This window comes from Maylandia zebra, linkage group LG7 (assembly GCF_041146795.1).
Source record: "Maylandia zebra isolate NMK-2024a linkage group LG7, Mzebra_GT3a, whole genome shotgun sequence".
NCBI classification, from domain to species: Eukaryota; Metazoa; Chordata; class Actinopteri; order Cichliformes; family Cichlidae; genus Maylandia; species Maylandia zebra.
The window spans coordinates 23,578,833-23,600,411 of NC_135173.1; the positions used below are offsets into that span (position 1 = coordinate 23,578,833).

The 21,579-nt window shown below is 39.5% G+C and overlaps 1 protein-coding gene across 2 annotated transcripts in view; it reads left to right on the forward strand.

The window, feature by feature from the left end:
* Positions 1-5,293: 5,293 nt before the first annotated feature.
* Positions 5,294-21,579, forward strand: part of pik3c2a (phosphatidylinositol-4-phosphate 3-kinase, catalytic subunit type 2 alpha) — a 43,469-nt gene continuing 27,183 nt past the window's right edge. Inside the window, exons 1-3 of one of the 2 annotated variants that reach the window (XM_004564503.5) lie at positions 5,294-5,419; positions 8,881-10,123; positions 21,239-21,336. In XM_004564503.5, the coding sequence (XP_004564560.3) occupies positions 8,963-10,123; positions 21,239-21,336 (1,259 nt within the window). In that variant the 5' untranslated portion in view covers positions 5,294-5,419; positions 8,881-8,962. Of the gene's footprint in view, positions 5,420-5,512; positions 5,631-8,880; positions 10,124-21,238; positions 21,337-21,579 lie in introns of those variants that run through there. The other variant, XM_076886098.1, reaches the window with a different exon arrangement.

A 21,579-nucleotide genomic window follows, 5' to 3' on the forward strand; every position in this document is an offset into this window, starting at 1 on the left:
AGGTTGTGTTCACCATGGCAACGCACCGCCTCTGGCTTCTCTTATTGGCCTAAGAAAGTATACTTTCTTTCACAAAACAGTCGCGTTGAGAGGCGATTGGTCAATACACCTGTCACTCATAGTGTATCAACAACCGCCCCCCGTTGGCTTAAGGTGCGTTGAGCCAAACTGTACGTGGCGTTCGGTCAACCCCAGACGAGGGCGGAGTTAGTGTGCAACACTGGATAGAGCAACACTACTCATATTATAAAACTGTTCAACAATGACATTTAATACTAGGGATACGCGTAGGGATACACAACATAAATGTTTTATTTCATCTTATATTTCATTTAGATATTCTAATTAAATATAGATTACACTTGGACATGCTGCAGACCAACATAGAGCTGAAAATACACTCGAAAACATAGCAGGAAGCCTTAAGCCTTAAGAATTATTATTGTTATTAAAATGATGGCCAAAAAAGCAATGAGACTGCGTAGAAAAACTCTTAAACGCCCTGCATTTAAATATTATATTAAAATGAGAGAGTGAGTTTAAGAAAGTCGAAATGGGTACTTATAATTAAGGTGTTCAGCAAAAAGAGAGGGGGCAAAAGCGAAGGAAAACTCTTATTGTGATTTGTATGTGAGGCTGAACAATAAGGAAGGAGAAAAGCACAGACTGAGAGAGAGAGAGGTTATAGTGATTAAGGATAGAGATGGAAATGTACTAATGAGTGAAGAGAGTGTGCTGAGAAGATGGAAGGATTACTATGAGAAGGTGATGAATGAAGAAAATGAGAGGAAGTGCAGAGGATTAGTAAGGAGGAAATGAGGGGAGCTATGCAGAGGATGAAGAGTGGAAAGCCAGTTGCTCCAAATGACATACCTGTGAAGGGTCAAGGCTTTGGGGAGAGAGAGCAGTTTAAAATAATCTTAGAGTCGGAGAAGATGCTTGAGGAATGGAGAATAAGTATACTGGTAACAGTTTTCAAGAACAAGGGTGATGCGCAGAGCTGTAGTAACTACAGAGTGGTAGAGCTGCGGAGCCATGAAGCTATGGGGAACAGTTGTTGAAGCTAGGTTGAGAAGAAAGGTGATGATCAAAGAGCAGCCGGCTTCAAACCAAGAAAGAGACCACAGTTGTTTGCTCTGAGAGTGTTGATAAAGAAGTCTAGGGAAGGTCAGAAGGAGTTTTACTGTTTCTTTGTGGATGCAGGGGAAGCATAGGTGCCAGGAGAGGAACTGTGGTACTGCATGAGGAAGTCAGCAGTAGCAAAGAAGTGGTGAGGGTGGTGCAGGGCATACATGAGGACAGCAGCACAGAGGTGAGGTGTGAGGTAGGAGTGACAGATGGGTTCAAGGTGGGGGTGGGGTTGCATCTGCTCAGAACTACTTCTTGTTTGTGATTGTAATGGACAGGCTGTCAGATGAGGTCAGGCAAGAGTTACCACAGACGATCATGTGTGCAGACGACATTGTGATCTCTAGTGATAGTAAGGAGCAAGTGAAAGAGAGTCTGGAGACATGAATGTATGTACTGGAGAGATGAGACATGAAAGTCAGTAAAAGCTAGATATACCTGTGTAAATTAAAGAGAGACAGATGGAAAAGTGAAGCTGCAACAAAAGAGGTAGTGAAGGTGGACAAGTCTAAATAATAGTCTAAAGAGGGAAATACAAGAGGGAAACTGAAAGTTAATAAGATGGTAGTGGCACCTGCTATGATGTATGATTTGGAGATGGTGCCACTAGCAAAAAGAAAGGAAGACAAGCTGAAATTAGAAGAGCAGAAAATGTTAAGAAAGGCCAAGATTATGAGTGCCTCTGATGATGAGTACATCAGAGGCACAGATTAGCTTGAGCAGTTTGAAGACAAAATCAATCAGTCATGGTTTGGACAGGTGCAGAGGAGGGTTAGTGGACATAGTGGGAAGGGATACTGAATATGGATCTGCCAAGCAAGGAGAAGTGGAAAGACCACACAGAAGGTTCACGGATGTAGTGAAGGAGGACATGCAGTGGGTCAGTGTTACAGAGGAGGATGCTATGGACAAGGTGAGTTGAAAGTAAATGATCTGTTGAATGATGATCCTTAAGAGGAGCAGCTGAAGTACTTCTACTACTACTGCTACTTTTACTAATAAAAAGTATTAAGAGTAGATAATAATAATTTGAGTAAAGAGTGAATTGTAGTTCACAGTAAGAAATGACTTACTGGAACAGTAAAGTAAACCAAAACACGATTCTCCATTTAATATTCAAATGTATCTTGTAAAAATTAAATGCATTTTATGCATTAATCAAGTCTGAATTTATTTAGCATTTTCTTTAATCCTCGCAGGGTGAAAAGTATACATACACCCTCACTAATATTTGGCTGTTAGCTAGCTACAGCTCGACCAGGCACTTTTGGTACCCATCAACAACCTTCTGGCAAAATTGGCAGTTCATTTAAATTGGTTGGTTTCCTGGCATGGATCCATGTCCTCAATTTTTCAACAGGTTGAATTTTAGGCTTTGGGAAGACTATTTCAAATGGTTAATGTTAGCCTACTATATCAATGTTTACATGTCCAACTATCTAGCTGTTGATCTGAGGTGAAGATGAAGAATTTGGAGGTAGTTCTCCTCTTTCATTATTCCACCACTTTGTGCAATGTACCAGTACCACTACAACCAATTAAGACCCGTAGCATGATGCTTCCCCCACCATGCCTGACAACTGGTACAGTCTTTTAGGCTAGAATCTTCACTTGTGCTCCTCTAAACATATTTCTTGTCATCATAGCCAAATAGCTCATGCTTTGTCTTATTTGAACATAAAACTTTTCTTGAGAAAGCATTTGGGGTGTTCATGTGGCCAGCTAAAATTTTCATTTTAAAAGTAGGTGTTGATTTTGGAACAGGGGCTTCTTTTTTGGTCAGCATCCGATTAGGAGGGTAATCCATCTTCATGGATATTGAAGATGGATCAGTGATGCTGTTTGGACAGTGATGCTGGTCTTCCAGCAGTTTCCAGTTCATGGCAGGCTTAACACTTGGTGGTTCCAGGGTTGAAACCTGAAAATCCTTACTAATTTCTATTCATTTATGGGTGATAGTTGGGTTTTCTTCCAGACCTTTGCAAAGTGATGGTGACATATCTGAATAACGTGTACTTATGTCAGTGGCCTATGGTTACTTTTACAGAAAGGCAAATGTACCAAAAGTTACCAAATAAACATTTATTCAAACCACTCCTTTAGGAAAAGAAGCAATAAAATGTTTAAACTGTTGATCTTCTCTACATAAAACACACTGGCCAAGGTGGTTAGTAAAATGAATGTGTTATGATGATAAATCACTGAAGTTCATTTCTCAGTGCTAGATGGGGAATGCCACTATTATCTGCCAAGAAGAGTGCTCAGATATCCAGCCAGAATTATGCCAGAAGCTTGTTGATAGCTACCAAAAGCACCTCATAAAAGTGAAACTCGCTAAGGGGTATTAAACAAACATTAGTCAGGGAGTATATACACATTCATATATACTCCACATTAACATTCTCTTTTTTCTATGCTTAAGTGCTTTCTATCTAACATTCGCATACATTTATACTCTGATAGATGCAGACTGGAGCAACCAGGAATCAAACCCCCAACCTTCTGAATAGTGGAGAACCTGCTTTATCTCCTGAGCTTCAGCCATCCCATGCATTGAAACAATAAGAACACAACATGAATTCATTAAATGTGTGCTTTATTTACTTGACTTTTACTGTATTAAATAAGAATTGCATTGAATTACACATAAAAAGGTATTAAAAATGTCTTTAAAAACAATTTGTTGGGTAACAATAGGCCAACAGGCCAGGATGTGAATTAACAGAAATCAGCAACAACAAACTTTTTCAAAGCTTGTGTTTTGCTCTGTTTGTTGTTTGTGTTCCTGCTATGCTCCTCTTTTGGCTCTTCATTTCCCTCATTTCCTAAGGAGCTACTAGTCTGGTTCTCGTGGCACTCTTTTCCTGTCAAATGGTAGTTCTTTCTCTCCACCTTTGCCAAGCACTTGCTCATAGATTATCTGATTGTTGTCTCTCTTATACAATAAGACCTTAATCTTAAAACAGCTGTTATGAACTGAACTAAAAAAAATCTCAAGTGTTCATGCACCACAGAATATAACTTTCTTAAAGTGCATTGCTAAAGTATTGGGGCCAGGAGGTACAGTAGGTCATGTAGTTATCGGAAGGCTGGCTGCTCCAGTCAGCATACCTAAGTATCTTTGGGCAGGATACTGAACGCCAAGTTGCTCCCAGCAGATGTCTTCATTAAAGTATGAATCTTGGGTAGTAAGCACTTTGGTGTAGAAAATAGGTGCTTGTATGATTAAGGCAGGTTTTATAAAGCACTTTGAAGGCTCAAGCAGAGTACCCATATGGAAAAGATATATATAAATCTTATAAAGTTTTTATCTGTCTTGTATGAAACTTGTATGAAAAGCATACAAGAGTGAAAACACATATAAGATCCCTTGAAAAATTATATAATGAAACTTGTATGTTTTGTATACCTACTAAAAAAAAATATGAAAGTAATGAGAAAGTGGCCACTTTCATGAGTAAATCATGTAAGCCTTATATGATTTATATATGATTTACTCATGAAAGTGGCCACTTTCATGAGTAAATCATATATGTTTTTACTATTTCTTTTCCATATGGGTAGAAAAGTTATATATATAATAGTTATGATCCAATAACATAATGTATATGATTCTGCATAATGTATTTTTTACTTAGGAACTTTACAAATTCCAAAACTTTACTTAATTAAAGTATCTGAATACTTGTTTAACTTTGAAAAACAGCTTTTTAATGCAAAATAAATGTCATTCTTAATCAGAACCAGATTTCAAGTACTATGTTTTTATTATGGTCTGGAGCATAACTGTGCAAATGTGAAAAACCTTTATAAACAGTTACTGGCCAGTACTGAGTTAGTTTGCAAGACAACTGTTATTATTTCCTAAAGGTCACTATTACCACAAGATAGTTTTGACATCTGGAAAATTGTACACAATGTTTTCTTTATTACTTTTCTAAACTCTTTTTGTTTCTGGTCAATTATTCTTATTTACTGTGCCCTCCCTGCCTTGTTCTTGGTCTCACACGTTCCAGTTCATTTAAAAGACCCCCAAAGCACCCCTCAGAAATGATAGAATTTCTATAAATAATAGAAATATGAAAACTTTTCGACACCGACCACTTTAGTCCACACAGTGGAGCTGTTGTCACAAAATGAAAACGAGACCCAGCCAGGCAGAAAAGCTACCCAACTGTGTCCAACCAAAAGTCCACCAACGACCTCAACAGGAACTGACGTTCCCTCTGTGCAAGTGGATGGAAAAATGCAGCTGCAGGAAAAATGGCTCCAAACGCCGCACCGCTAAAAGGTGAGGAATAAAGCTTTTTACAGCCCATGTCTGCCTGTAAAAGTTTGATCTTGTGGTTGCCTGCAGTCATCGGTTGTGTCTGAGTCGCGTTCGACCGTTTCCCGTTTGAGGAAATCAGCATTTCTTCGTTACTGTGGGTACTTGGCAGGACCAGAGCAGTTGCCCGGTTACTTTTAAAATATTAAATCATTGTCTCTCACGGAACAGTCCTGTAAGTTGTCCTTGTATGGTTAAATTCAAATGTGTTTTATGTTTACTCTGTTCCGTTCTTTTTGGTTGTTGTGTTCGCGCTTTTAGCAGGTTTAGCGGCTAACTTAGCATCCAGCACAGGCAAAAGTTATAGTTAAAAAAAACAACTAATAAAACAGCCATTAAAAGTATCAAGGAGTGGAGTTAAACCGAGCTAACCGGATGTTTGCAAGAGAAGTTTGTTATTATTGGTTAAAAGTCACTGTTCTCGTTTGTTTATCACAAGCTGGCTTTTATTTTAAGATGTGTACAATGGGAAAATACTAAATGTTCGTGATTTATTGACAGTACACATCATGTTGGTGTCAGGTGAGCATCAGCAGACGTGTTAGCTAGCTGTCAAAATAATCTGTAAATAATATATGTGTGTTTGTTAACGCCAGAAATTGCTCGATATTGTTCTGTTAACGTACAGATCATGCTTTATCAAACGCGTCGTATTTACAATCTTTTTCTAAGTGTTACGTAATACTACATTTCTTGGCTGGCCACAGAGCTAAGCTTCTAACAACAGATCTGAGCTACAAACACAGGGTATGGGACCAAACTGTGTCTTCCTTGAAGTTATTCCCAAAAAGATGAGCCGGGGGATTACGACAACACGATCTTAATAGTATCAGAAAAACTACTCAGCACTCTGGTCTTATAAGACGATTATCAATTGAGGGTCGTACCTTCTTTGAACATATCATCAATTCAAACTGAATATGAACTGCTTGTGGAGCAGGGGCGCTTCCAGAATTTTTAAATAGGTGCTATAAAATAAATCGTTTACTATACAATGTATAAATCCTAATAGAAAGTTTTAACTATGAAAATATACTCAAAGTACCCAATATTAAATCAATAATTATATTAAAAAGTATATATTAATGTATATACTTCTTATAATATTATATAATGAGATCAAAATGGTTGGCTTTTTATATTTTTAAGTCTGCAAAATAGTAAGTAACTTAAGCTTTAAAATACATGGTATGATGTGCAAAGTACATTATTTGCACCCAAAGCATAGAGATGGCATAGAATAGAACTAGTTAGAAGTTTAACACCGGGTTATACAGCATAATCCTGTCAGCTTTTGTTTTAGTTTACAGGCTTGGATTCCTGCCTTGGCAACAAAGTGACTAGTACCGAAAACAGAAAATAAAAACTTGTTACTTATTTTACTATTCAAAAACAACTTGAACTTTGAACAGCTCCACAATGTGTTGCTTACTTCTGCACTTTTTCTTAGTTATTGGATGTGTAGACTGCCTGTCACTCATTAGGGCTGAAGTCAAAGTGTGAGTTCAACCTCATCGTGCTATGTTGTGCAGCCAAATGTTGCTCAAAACAATAAAACTTTTTTAAAAACTGATAAATGTGTATATCTCAGTATGTAAATCTAATTCCATGAAAACAAGCTAATAAACAATATAAATGCACATAATAGTGACAGGTAAAGCTTCTTAAAAGGTAAATTAAAATTAAGGAAGACATTTAAAATCATGATTGAGGCTTTCTGAAATCACCATTTCCAGAAGAAGAACTGTGGATTTTTTTTGTCCATAAACCTTTTCACTTAAGCAATAATTTTTACTGGATGTGACTCAGCAGACTGATTCTCTTCTGAATAATTTAGCAGTAGTGAAGTAATGCTCAGATGTTGAATTAAGGTTAAGCACATCCTGGTGTCTGCCATCAGTTGCCACAGAGAGATGGCACAATTTGCAGTGCTTGACTTGGCTCTAGTTGTTTTTTTTCTTTCTTGGCTTCTTCTCTAGAATCTTTTTTCCCCTTGTATGTTTAATGATAACGCACATTCCTATCTTAATTCAGCATCTCCTGAATGCAGTCGTTGTTATAATTCTTATAGTGTAGCATCAGTGTAGTGTTGGATCATTCTAGTAAAAAGAAATTAGGTTAATCTATTCTTTATTTTCCTTAGTCTTTTCCCTATGTTGGTTCATCGGCTCAGTCTGCAGTGCAAAACAGTTAAGTAAACCAGAATAGTATTTTTGAACATGCTTTCTCAGATTAAGCTAGTGTTTACATTCAGAATCAGGAAGTAGCTACTATTTAGTGATCAGCGCCCAGTGTGCTAGCAGTTAACATGCTCAGACCTTTTTGATTTATGACTACATAAACAAACACTAAGCTGCATTCTACATTCAGTGCAAAATCAGTTATATCTAAATCGTCTGGCATGTCTGCAGGGAGTTATGACATCAATGGCAGCATGGACCAAAGGATTGTGACACTTTTCATGCATTTAATGTCTCCGAGCTGTTTTCTTGGTAAAGTTGGCACCAACCTATCTAAGTCATTTGCTCAGTGACTGCAGCCACATTGTCACTGCGTGCTGGGGTTTGCACAGCTGAATAAGACAGTCTTGGGCCATGGTGCTAACATAATGCTAACAGATTCAGACAGAGCCAGAGGAAGCGAGAGAGAGAAAGATAGAGAGAGAGCCATTGGGCTGTTTAGCATGCCAAATTCCTCAGCTGCACAATAGTGTTAGGCTAGACTGAGCTCCAGCACAGCCAGCCTTCTCCACCACAATGGGAGGGGAAGCTCAGGAGAGGTTGGTGACGCCTGGGGAGAGAAGGAACTCACTCAACCCCAGGGCTGTGATCGTTCGATGAATGGTTGCTTTGAGTAGGCGCTGTGTCATTTTGGAATCACAAAGCACTCTTTGCAGCAATGTTTTTCACATATTATAGACGTGGGATACTCTTGGTCGTTTCCTGTTGTGGAAGGTTAGCCATAAATAGTTTGGATTTGGGGAAAAAAAGTAAAATGCAAATATTGTTTAGATTTTTGATTATGATCATTTACAAATATTTGTAATGTACACCACATAGAAGTGTATAAAAATATCATTTCTGGCTATGAGTGAGTGAATCAGGTTCATTGTCAGTGTGACAGGCCTATGATGTAGCCCAGGCTAGTTATGTGACCTAATTGATGCCCCTAGCTTCAAAACACACATAAGTAATTATTGGCTCTGCGTATGTGAAACTAGGAGTTGATCAATACAAAAAAAGCATGGTGGGCACACAGTCTCCATTCTATGCAACTACTTGTGGCCCCTGGATATCTGTAGCTTAATGGGTAGGATTATTCAATAATTTTATAGGTTAATATTTCAATTCCTTCTTCCTTGCTTTGATTCTGTTTGACCTCATCCTGTTGTCATAAATAGCTTTTCTCTCTCTTTTTTCTTTTAGGTGTTTAAAACCTTGTTCCTCAACCCTTTGGGCCACGCTGACTTAAAAGCCATCATATTCATGGCACCTTCCACTTGACAGAATGGCCCAGATATCAAGTGGTAATGGGTTCAAGCTGGATGTCCCCCAGCCAAAGGGGGTTGTGGGTAAAGAGGAAGCCCTTCGTATGGAAGAAGAGGCTTTAGCAAAATTGCAAAGGGAGAAGAAACACACTCTTACAGCTACAGCCTCCTCATCTTCCTCTGGAGCAGCATCCTCGTCTTCCTCTAAGCCAAAACCATCTAAATCTACCACTACTGTTCCTCAGCCTTCAACTTATACTAATAGACCGGACAAGGACCTCATTGTTTTCCCAGAGACCAAGAAACAGGCAGAACAGGATACGTTCAGGGATATTGATGTTGAAAAACTGACCAATGAGGAACTCGAAAAGCTCCTACTTGATGAAAACTTTGGAGCTAACAGCTCCAAAGTGTCCCGCCCCTCGTCACTTCTGGGGTTTAACCTCAGTGCCTCCTATCCTGGAGGCCATGCTTGTAGCTCATCTCCTTTCCAGAGCAGCCAGTGGACACCTGCTCTGTCCAATCCATCTAGCTCTGGTGTGTCCACTCCCACCCTTCAGCCCACACCAATGTTCCCATCAGCTCCATTTCCCAAACCAGGAACATTTCAAAATGGATTCACTCCAGCCATGACACCTTTCATGGCCTTGCCGACCATGGCTTTCACTCCCATCCAGCCTGCTGCTGCCATGGTCTTCCCACAGCCAACTGTAGACCCAGAGATGGCTAAGTTGTTTGACAAGATTGCTAGCACCTCAGAATACTTGAAGAATGGTAGATTGGCCAGCACTGATGTTAATTCCTCTCAAGCAGGTATAGCCTCTTTGGCACCAAACCCACCACCACAACAACCGGCAGTTATGGAATCTTCTTCCATCAGCCGTTTTGAATGGCTGGATCTGGACCCACTTACAAAGCGAAAGTCTGAGAATGAGGAAGCACCTCTGGAATCGGTAGATAGTTCACAGACTGTGTCAGGAGCTTCTGCGGGCGATCCCTGGGATGCAGTGCTTGAGACTAAAGGCAACAGTAGTAACAGTAGCAGCAGCCCCAAACTGGAAGGCAGAGTTTCTCACACAGGTCGGTCACAACATAGGCGGGCATCAACAGGAGCGCCCGTCGCTAGGAGTCACTCACTCAACATCCCCGAGACCTCGTCACAGCACAAAACAATCAATCAGGTGGGAACACAGTAAAATTGAAAAGTTTGAATTTTTAATTCACACTAATCATCTTTTTAGTGTTTACACAATTTTATAAAGGAGGAGAAATTTTTATCATTTTATGTCTCAACATGGTTTAGTTGTTTAGTTGTTTGCCTGTTTAGTCAGGTCACCATCAATTAAATATCAGCAGTTATACTAAGCACTGCTACTCGTCACTTCCAACCATTTACCTTATCCAGACCTTATTTATCATCCACTGTTAGAGTGCTCACAGCATAATTGCAAACGTGCATTTTAGAATGAGTGAGGGTATAAAACAAGTGGTCTTGAAACATTGGTGAGTGAGTGGGCTTAAATATTTTGTTTTAGAGCAGATGATAGCAGATTACCTCGTTCAACCAAAACACCCATGAACATGTTGCTTACAACTGCATCTATATTCCTTATTCATTCACAAGCAAAACATCCTCCTTACTTCTGCTCCCTGTAATTAAGTATTTCATTGTGGTTAGCTGCCCACCGTTTCACCTCACAATTTCCTCACAGCTCCATTTTCTGAATAATTTTGCCGTGCTGGATGGGAGTGATCTAATTTCTCAAAATGATTATTTAGATCATTCATTTGGGACAGTGCTGTGGGCAAGTGGCATGGGTTTTCTCAAATTTCTTTTTTTTTTTTTTTGTTAAAACTGAACAACCATCTGTCATCGTTTGGCTTTAGCTCTGAGTTGTGGTTGCGAGACAAGTATTTCTGTACAGAGTAGCATAGCCATACTGAGGCCTACTAGCAAAAATATACATGTGTCATTATATGTTCCTCTTTCTACTCTGAAACGCTCCTACTTTGAAATGAAAATGTTTAATCGGCAGTGCTTTTCAGACATACTGGAATATAAAAAGGTGCTATGGTATGTTTAGTTACTACTGTCTACAGCTGGTAAAAACGAGTAATGTAAATGCAGACAATACACCGATCCTTTTACTCAAATATTGCATTGCTTTACTCACAGTGGTCAAAACCACCTGAAAATCTTGATTTATTTAGACAAAGCTCCCACTTCCTGGTCATTGTGTTTCAGTACCAAACAATGGGTCTTGGGTGCCTTTGTCACACCAGGATATATCGAGAGTATCATACCCCCCCCCCCCCCCACCACCACCTTTTTTTTTATTTTTTTTTTTTTATTTAAGGATTTCACACATAATTTGGCATGGTTAAATGGTTTTTTTTAAGTGTGTACTTAGGACATACAGACATACCTTGCCTTTTATCAAAGGCAGCTTGTATACAGTTCATTCCACAGTTGATCTCTTTTTGCTCAGGAGGATAAAACGGTGGTTGCTTGCTTACTCTTGCATGTATATTAGGCCTAGGGTCAAGCATGTGGTGAGTCTACTGTGCCGTGTAACTTGAGCCTTTAAAGCTTAGCCTACTACAGATATGTCCCTCTACACTCTGTTTTTATCTGCTTCAATCTTGTCTGCTCTCTTTGTGTATGTGAGGCGATGATGATGTGTGTACTTGCTATCTCTCCTTGTTCAATCTGCTTGCTTGCTTGTTGGTGCCCGTGCTGTTATAAACAGGAACAAGTCTTCACAGATCCCCAGTGCCCTACAGCAACAACAGAATGACCTAACAGATTGCCCTCTTGGCTTGCTATGCCAGCTCCACTCGTTTACACTCACTAGGGAGAACTGCTTAGCTACTGTGTTCTGAGCATGTAATGAAAACAAATTGGCTTACATTTCCCATCTTCCAGTTTTTTTTGTTTTTTCATTTACTTTTTTTCTTTTTCTTTAAATGTATTTTGACACAGAAAGTGGCTAGCTAGCTTTTTTTTTTTTTACTCCTCCTTTATTCACAAGATAACACCACAGCAGGTGACTCTTGGTTTAGGTATTTGTGTCTTCTCACATGTCAGGTGAATGTATAAACCTCTTTATTATTGAGCCACCAATAAAGAAAGTAGCTAGAAGACAAACAGAAAACAGTGAGGCTATAGTCTGTAAGACATGAACAAGAACTTAGTAGTGAAACTAGACTTCAAACCACATTGTGCAGGAATTGCTAAACCATGTCTGAGACTGCACACTAGGGTGTAAATTTCCTCCACACCATGCATGCAAATCCTGTCTAAGACTTTTTCATTTTTTTTAAAGTTAGTAATAATATTTTTTAAGTCAGTGATGATAATAATGAGGGTTTATTTGTATAGCACTTATCAAACCAGTATTGTAAAATGTTTCGTCAACATTGTTGTGTTTGTTGGGGAGAAAACTTACAAACATACAGTACAGCACTTCAGAGTCACACTGCTAGCGATCGAAGATTTATGCAAGTTTGACAAGCTGAATGCATTCTGTACTGTATAGGAGACACGGTAGGAGTTTTATTGACAATGGTCTACAGCCAATCAGGATGCAGAACATAATGCACTGTCAAAAAAACCCAAAAAACGGAAAATTGCACCAAAAGAAGTCAGTGAAACAGAGAGGTTGTGAAAGGTGAACCGCGTTATAGCGAGGGACCACTGTAAACTCATTTTTTATTGGGAGTGGTTGACCTTGTTTATATTGTTCATTTGGACAACTGGATGCTAGATAACTTACCGACAAATAGACAATAATATGATGTAATGAACTTACCATCAATAAGTATCTGTTATGACAGAAAACATCTACAGTAGAGCCCGTACACAGTACACATATTAAACACAGCCCTACCTCTAAAGCTTCAATAGCACAGCAACATATATTGAAATATATGGTTTCACTTGCTTTGTGATTGTCAGTGCTCTGTTTTAATGTTGTTTATGAGCTGAATTTATACCAGCAAATGTCAGAAATCACAAGACATTCCCAAGATTATTGTTTGAATGTCTTTAAGTTAGCCTGTGGTTGCCAGCCCTTGTTATATCTGGCAAGAATGTATTATAAGATGCGGTCGTGTGGGCAGATGGGGTGTAAGATGGAACAAATGTGCTTGAACTTGAAGACTTTGAGTCAGAATCAAGCGATCGGCTGTTGTGTCTGCCCCTGTTTCCTTTTCTACTACACTGCCCCTACCCTTTGTCTTGTGTTGTCTTCTGTCTTTCCTTTTTCATTCTGTCATTTTTATTTGTCTCTGGCTTGTTGTGTCCTTGCATTCTTTCAGTATGTTACTTCTTACTGGTGTCAATTTCATTCCTTTCAATTTCTTATAGTTTTCAGTCTGTTAAATAACTGATGGCTTACAGTGCTCAGCTATGATTTCTTAGTTTAGCTTTTTAGGATCAAATGTGTAAATTAATGGTAATCAGCAAAGTAATTTCTCTTTCTTTAGAACCGGTGATACACCCTAAAGCATCAGTGTCTGTTCAGGCCTTGCATTTGCTTTTTGCAAAGGGGCCCTGAAATGCATCATTCTTCAAGGGTATTGGGGCCATATACATTTTCATTAGCTGTATGCATAAATTGTCTGAAATGAGGCTAACTCATAACTCTACAGAGAATTGAAAGATGTACGAAAGATTTGTTTTAAAAAACCATTAGCCTGTATGTTGCCTAAATAACTCAGTTTTCAGTATTATAACTGATAATGAACAGTATGACTATTGTTAGTAGATAATATTAAATTTAGGGGAGTAGTGTTAAATTACACAAACACTTCTGGTCTTTCAGTGCAGGTTAGTTAAGCATGTGTGCGGCTGTTTGCTCATGCTCTTGTTATTAAAAAGACTTGCAGGGAGATTTATCTCCACAGGCCATTTTTATCTGAATGTGAGTTGTGAAAGAAGATCGCAATGCGTGGTGTGTATTGAAGCCTACACTGTACCTTTTTTTTTTTTTTCCTCTTTTTGTTAAATCTATCACACAGACAAATCTTTTCTTCCCCCACATATCTAAAGGCTCGCACAACCTATTTTACTTCTCTCACACCTCCACACTGCCACATTTTCTCTTATTATTGTCTAATTATACATTGTGAATAAGTGTAGTGAAGTGCTAAAGTGCATTTAAGACTTAATTTTCTTTTCCAACCAAATGCATTATTAGAAGATGTTGCAGTGCTGGGATGTGATGTGCATTCCAGTTAAATATCTGACTCACTGGGAAACAGCTGTCTGTCTTCTAACCTTTGAACTTCCTTACTGGTACAAAAGAAGAGTATTGTGGAAGAGTAATTAAGCAATTAGAAGGGAGATACTAATGCACACAATAATAATCCTGCTAACAGATGTAAGAGAAATTAGGAAATGTTTCGGACAAAGTCCTTTTTCCAGTTACGAATATGTCACAGTCTCTGCTTCATGAAGACTTTGTTCATTAAGATACTGTTTGTTTGGGGTTTTTAAGCTAGGTGTTTCAGTTTATTACAGGAAGTATGACTTCGATAGACACTGGTCACTTCCTTATTGAAAGAAGAAGTAGATTTGTGTTCTCGAAGCCATTTGTTCCTCTGATGTAAAACTCAGCATTTCTTGTTGAAACAGCCTCCAAATTGTTAAAGACTTTCTTGTATGTGAAGCTCAAACATTTTAGCTTAATGGAAGCTGCTTGTATACACAACCCATTAAAAGGAAGCAATATCCTATCAGTAATTGCTCGAACTCTGTGAAAGCCTCACTTACCCTTCCTTATGTTAATTTATATTGGAATATAAAACCTAGACAATACCAAGAACTAGAGAGTTTGGAATATTGGTGGCACTTGGTTTAAAGTATGTAAATATGTGTTTGTTTGCCAGAGGAATTATATCGTATCTCCCACAGCTCAGAGGATGGGATCTGTGTGCCAGGTTACTCACTACCTTCCTCCTAGTTCCATCTTTAAAAACTTGGGTGTGGGTTTGCCAATTGATTTTCTTGACATTGGCAAGAAAATTTATCCTTAGATCTACACTTCAGGTAAATACCAGGAAGAGAGGTGAAGGGGTAAAATAGTGTTAAAGATATTTTTTTTACACCTGACCTCAACTCAGACTCAGGGCAATAAGTCTTCTAGGAAGACAAACTTTCTGTGAGCATCTCTTGAGTGTATTTCCAGACAAACACACCTGGGAGTCTGGAATGGTTTTCCATGTTTCAACATGTTTGCAGTAAGTCAGACTGTCTCTGTTTTTACACCTTGGCCTTTGCCAATGACTAATGTAGTTCTATTTTGCCCTCCATGTTGAATCGCGGTCATTTGCAGGTTAAATATTAATTATTCAATATTTTTTCTATTCTGACACAATCTGAAGTTTGAATTGGCCAGCCTTTTTTTTTTTTTTGCTAAGCAGTTTCAAGTTACTCTGTAACTTCTCAAAACTTTATGGCTGGTCAGATATCCATATTTGCCAAATACTATTTGTGTGCAGGTTTCATGTTGACAGTCTAGGGTAATTCTCATTTGGCTTGCACATAGAGGTAAGGACTTATCTGGTGTCTAGATACACACTGTAACTCAATGCTGATGCTGGGCATGGAATTACTGCCAGCCACCAGCTGAAACTGTACTGCCACTTTGTTCAGTTAGAAACAAGCATGAACAGACTGCATATGTAGTATACACGCACATGGTCCTTCATTCATGCACTTAAGAAATTAGCTTTTCCTTTCTTAGTTATTTATTGCTCATGGTTAAATGATAATATAATTTAATTAATTTATTTATTTATTTTATTTTCCTTGTGCTACATTTCAGCTCATTTCTGTATGGGATCAGCATGCCAAATTAAATTTTGAAGGGAAGGGCAAGTCCTACAGTCATTCCACAAGTGAAAGTGTGAATAGTTGCTCTCAGCAGCTGGACAAAAAAGCAAAAAAAAAAAATATGTGAGGGTTGCATCAATTGTGAAATTCTGGGCCAATACCACTCCAGTTGGACACTTAACACTCTCCTGGCTACTCTGTCAGAACTATCAAAATGAAGATCAGATTATTAGAAATGGCTAAACATATACAAATGTTAGGGATTTTTTTTTGTTTTATTTTTTTCCTGAGCCTTTTCACACTCTTTATGTTTGTCACTAAACATCTTTCAAATGCTAATATCTGTGGCACTTTGCTGCGCAAAAACACGATGCCAGATTAGTATACGGAGTATGGCAAATGTTAACAGTGCTAGCACAATCTATTCTCTTTTCTGGTAGGTTAGCATCTATATGTTTGTTCAGGATGTGGTTATGTCATTTTAATGTGACACGGCCTCTAGACAGCTGACATACTTTTCTAGGTCTAAGTGCTGTAAGGCCGCACTATTCTGCAGTGGGTTTTATCTGTCTTACTCTAAACATCACAATGGTGCAACAGGGGGCTGTCATTTGTTGCATGTATCAGGTGGCTGTTTCTGCACACCTTAACTACACCACCTGGTTATATGCTAACCAGTGGTATCCCATTGGTGCTGGCTTTTATCACTGCATAACTTGGTAACCAGTTATTTCATCTGTCAACACTACACATCACATTTGTCGTTGACATGCTATGGTTTCTAATTGTCAGATCCATGCTAGTCTTTTTCTGTCTGTCCACCCTTGAGAATGAATTGTTCTAAAAGTGTTTCAGCAATTCAGGAGAAAGCTCCTGAATTACGAATGGCTGATGAAGAGAGTAAAAGTGTAGGTGGAAAATGACAACTGAACCAGTAGAAAAGAAAAAAGACTGCTTCTTTCAACTGCAGTGGTTAATGCAGTACTTGTGATTGCATTGTGATGAAAAGGGAATGCTTTGTGTGTTGTAGAAAACTCTCTAAACTAGAGACACATTACAATGAAACAAAGTATTGGATAACAGAGAATGTTGCTGTTGGAATTTCTCCGTCCATGAGTGTGCTAGGGAATGAGCAGGAAGGTTCTTTCAGACAGAGACACTAAATTGTAGTGCAGAATCTATGGTTATGCCATTCAGGTGGACTTCAAAGAAGTCATTATTCATGGTGTTCATGTACACAGCAGAGTATAATCCCAACATCAGCAGAAGCTGGCTGTCATCTTGCTTGTACTTTGACTTTTCCTCTCTTTGAAAGCAACAGTGAAGGTCAGCAGTTTCAAAGGGAGTGGTTCACATAAGCTACTTAAGTGGCTAACATCGCAGATCACAACATTCTCTGTGGATACCATTGCTCCCCTGTACTATTGGATATATATCACTTTTCTAGTCACCAGTTAGCCTAAAATGACTGTCCTGGAATATGTGTGAGGAAGTCAGTTGCCAGAAAAATCCCATATGGGCACTTGAAAAACATACAAATTATGCTCTGAAAAGTCTGACCTGATGAAGGTATTTGAACTTCTCGCTGTGAGACAACGCTGGTAACCAATGTTGTTGAAAATCTCCTTTTGAAGCTGGAGAAAACTCGACTTATCCCAGCTCCTTTTCAGCTGGCAAAAACAAACATGCCTTTCTTTTCTTTTTTCGTTCTTAAGACGTTACCTATATTTTCAGCCATTGTTTATGGCGAAGGGTCATGGGATCCATGACCTTTTTAATATTAAAGTTTTTTCATTTTTATGTAGTATCCACTCACCATCAATGCATACATCATTCAAAACTAGGTTATGCAAATAAAGCTAGCATGCAAGGTTGAATAATACCATGCTGTACTAGAAGGAAAGGGTGTTTGACTAGTTTGTGTACTGGTGCATTCATTGGAGAAATTTGGTAACACCAGTATACTTGTGGAAAATTTGGTCTTTAGTAAGAATCTGAGATGAAAGTAATTGTTCAAGACATGACTGATAGGTTTGATGTGACCAGTCCCACAGCATACTCTCTGTGTCCTTTAAGGCCAGCCACCATGATGATCATAATCTGTTGTACTCAGACTGTAAAACCAGAAACACAATGTCATCACACATCACAGTAAACGGAGGCGGAGCGTTAAAGACTAATCAGCTCGTGAAGCATACGAAGCCATTCCCATGACTCTGGACACCAGGATCTCTCAGTCTGGGTCTAACAAAATTGATCAACCAAAACAAAGACTGGCCTGTCTCACTGTACAGCCCGGTGTGTGTGTGTGTGTGTGTGTGTGTGTGTGTGTGTGTGTGTGTGTGTGTGTGTGAGAGAGTGAGAGAGAGATGTACTATGCCTGTCAGCTCACACGACCTCATTGGATTATCTGCTCATGTTTGTTTTTGGTGCAGCAATCCTGCTCCAAACATAAACACTTCAAATATCCTCTACTGGTCTCATTCTTTGCTGGGTTTCTGAGGTTTACTTTGTTCCTTTCCTCGCATTTTCTTCCTTTTGCAATTTTGATCCTGTTTTTTGGGTTTATTTTGTTTTTTAGTTTCATTCTCTTTTTTGTTTGATACCTTTCTCTCTCTCACTCTGTTTGTCCTGTATGTATTTATTGATTTTTTTTTTGTTTGTTTGCTGTTTAAAACTTTTTCCCCCTTCGAACCGAGATTCCTTCACGTATGCGGAAAGTAAAACATATGAAAATGTGATCACTCAGTACTTTTCGGGTTACAGAATTGACCCTTATTTATTTATTTATTTAGTCAACCTTGATAATTATGTTTTGTTCAGACATACCATGTTGACAGATTTGCTACTATTCTCCAGTAGAGTAATGTGTAGATGATAATACGGTATTTAAGACAAAGTTTGACACCAAAAAAACTGCAGGGCAGAAACCCACTCTACTTCATCCCTGCAGGGATTTTCGGTCCCAAATTTTGGCCTTGGGTCCTCTACCCGAGACCTGGGAGCTTGATGGTCCTGCACAGTATCTTTACAGAGGTCTCAGAGGTTGTTCCTGGGATCTGTTGGAGGCACTTGCCTATCTTGGGAGTCATTGCACCGAGTGCTCCGATTACCACTGGGAGCACTGTTGCCTTCCCCCTCCACATCTTCTCGAGCTCTTCTCTAAGCCCTTCATACTTCTCCAACTTCTTATGTTCCTTCTTCCTGATGTTGGTGTCATTTGGTATCGCTTCGCTCTATCACTACAGCCATCTTCCTCTGTTTGTCTACCACCACTTTGTCCGGTTGGGTAACCATCACCAATTTTCCGTCTGTATCTGGAAGTCCCACAGGATCTTAGCTGGGTCATTTTGGACCACCTTAGGGGGCGTATCTCATTTTGATCTCAGTCCTTCCAGGCCATATTTGGCACAGATGTCTCTGTATACTATGCCGGCCACTTGCATTCCATGTATGTCCTGCCAGCTAGCATCTTGCACCTTGCTGTTATGTGCAGGACTCTCTCAGGGGCAACTTTACACAGCCTGCACCTGGGGTCTTGCCGTGTGTGGTAGACCCCAGCCTCTATGGATCTTGTGCCCAGAGCTTGTTCCTGTATTGCCATGATTAGTGCCTCTGTGCTGTCTTTCAGTCCAGCTTTGTCCAGCCACTGGTAGGATTTCTGGATGTCAGCTACCTCCTCTATCTGCCAGTGGTACATACCGTGCAGGGGCCTGTCCTTCCATGATGGTTCCTCCCCTTGATCCTCTTCTTTCTTGGGTTTCTGCTGCCTGTATTCACTAAGCACATGGTCAGTTGTGACAATCTTCCTGATGTACTCCTGGATGTTTGTTGTCTCATCCTAGACAATGATTGTGATACTCACAAGTCCCCAACCCCTCTCTCCTTCCACTTAGTGTACAGCCTCAGGGTGCTGGATTTGGGGTGGAAACCCTCTGTGCATGGTCAGGAGCTTCCTTGTCTTGATGTCAGTGGTTTCCATCTCCTCCTTTGGCCAGCCTATTATCCCAGCAGCGTACCTGATCACCGGCAGGGTGTAGGTGTTGATGATCTTGTTCTTACCATTCAGGTGACTCCTCAGGACTTGCCTGACCCACTGCAGGTACTTGGTGGTTGCAGCTTTCCTAGCAGCCTCTTAGTGGTTCTCATTTGCATGTGGGATCCCCAGGTACTTGTAGCTGTCCTCAATGTCTGCAATGTTGCCTTCCGGTAGTGCAATCCAGTCAGTTCTGACTACGTTCCATCTCTTTGTTACCGTATGTTTGTTTGTTTGTTATTATTTTTGCTCGTTTATATGTTCATTAATTTTTTAATTTGCATTGTTTAATTATTCAGTCATTACACAAGTCTTGCGTGATGACTTCCATAAAACCCACAAGACTTGATCCAGGAGCAGCTCAAGAAAATCTGAAAAAAAATTCCCATAAAAGGAATTGTGTGGGTTAAATTAGCAGGACATTACAAGCTGTAAAAAAAAAAAAAGAGAGAGAGAAAAAAAAGCTAATTGTCCAGTTTTATTGTCATCAAAACATAGAAGCTCAGCTCCATACTCCCCACCAAGCTCCTCAAAAAACTGGATTCAGAATTCCTCAGAAGTCTCTGAATGGAGAACCAAACTCTTATTATGGCATTTAAGATATTTCTTTCATCCCTTTTCTTTCTTTCCCTTCCCACAGTCCTCAGACTTCTTTGGGAATTATGTCAGAGTCACAGATTTCCAACGCATGACTGAGCACTTTATTTAGACCGCCTAGAGCCTAGCACCGGAAGGGGCAGGACCCTTTCACTTCTCATTTCCTGTACCACAGGAAGTGCATTCCTCAGCTGCTGGCAGTCGAACCACAGTTAAGAGCACAGTGTAACTGTGAGTTCCCGGCACTGGGCCAGCCTCCAGGAATCTTGGAGTAACTCCCAGTGGGCTGTCTCAGGATTTGGGCTGTGAGTGACAGAGCTGGATCAAGACAAATTTAGAACTCTCACTTCTTAAAATTATTTTGAGATTAAAAAAGAAAAAAATTGTGTGTAAGAAATATCCAGTTCAGCTGTTGTCATGTTTATTTTGACTTGAACCAAACTACTGCTTGACCATAGGTTAAGAGGCAGCAGCATAAAATAGCTGGGAAACTATATAGGCATCAAGCTTTTGCCATTGCTGACATGTTCATTCCCTGTAGGATTCATAGCTCTGAGCTGTCTTTAATCAAACTGCCCTTTCAATAGTCCACCACCAACAATCAACACAAATCACCGTGAAGACCTTTAGCATTGCTAAACCTTAGCACCTTTACACTGATATATGGAGATTTTAATTGAACGTACTAAAAGCGAATGCCACTGAAGCCATACCCCCGCTGCTTTCTTTGTGCCCTGCTTGTCTTTTGAAATATGTAGGTAGGTTATTCATGTTTTATTCTAGTTCTCTGACTCGGTATCTACATGTTTGACTGTGCTCCTGTAGGAGAAGGGAAAAGGAAACGCTCTGGTAAAGAATGACGCCCTGGAAGAACAGGATGCACAGAACCTGGAGATCGTTGCCTTCTGTGAAGACATAGCATCGTAAGAACCCTCTTCTTGCCATTGCCTTTCTTATATGCTTAAATATAAACATGAAACAATTTATTAAACCGCTCACAAAGTCACGTTTCACATACCACAGGATCTTCACAAGTTGGAGCCATTAGTTCTACTGATAAGTTAAAACGGTGTAAATGATGGATGTAGAGAAATGTATGAATGTAGGGAGATGTTACTCGTTTGCAGTCTCAGTTCTTCGCCATATTGGTTTTCAGAGCAAAAGAA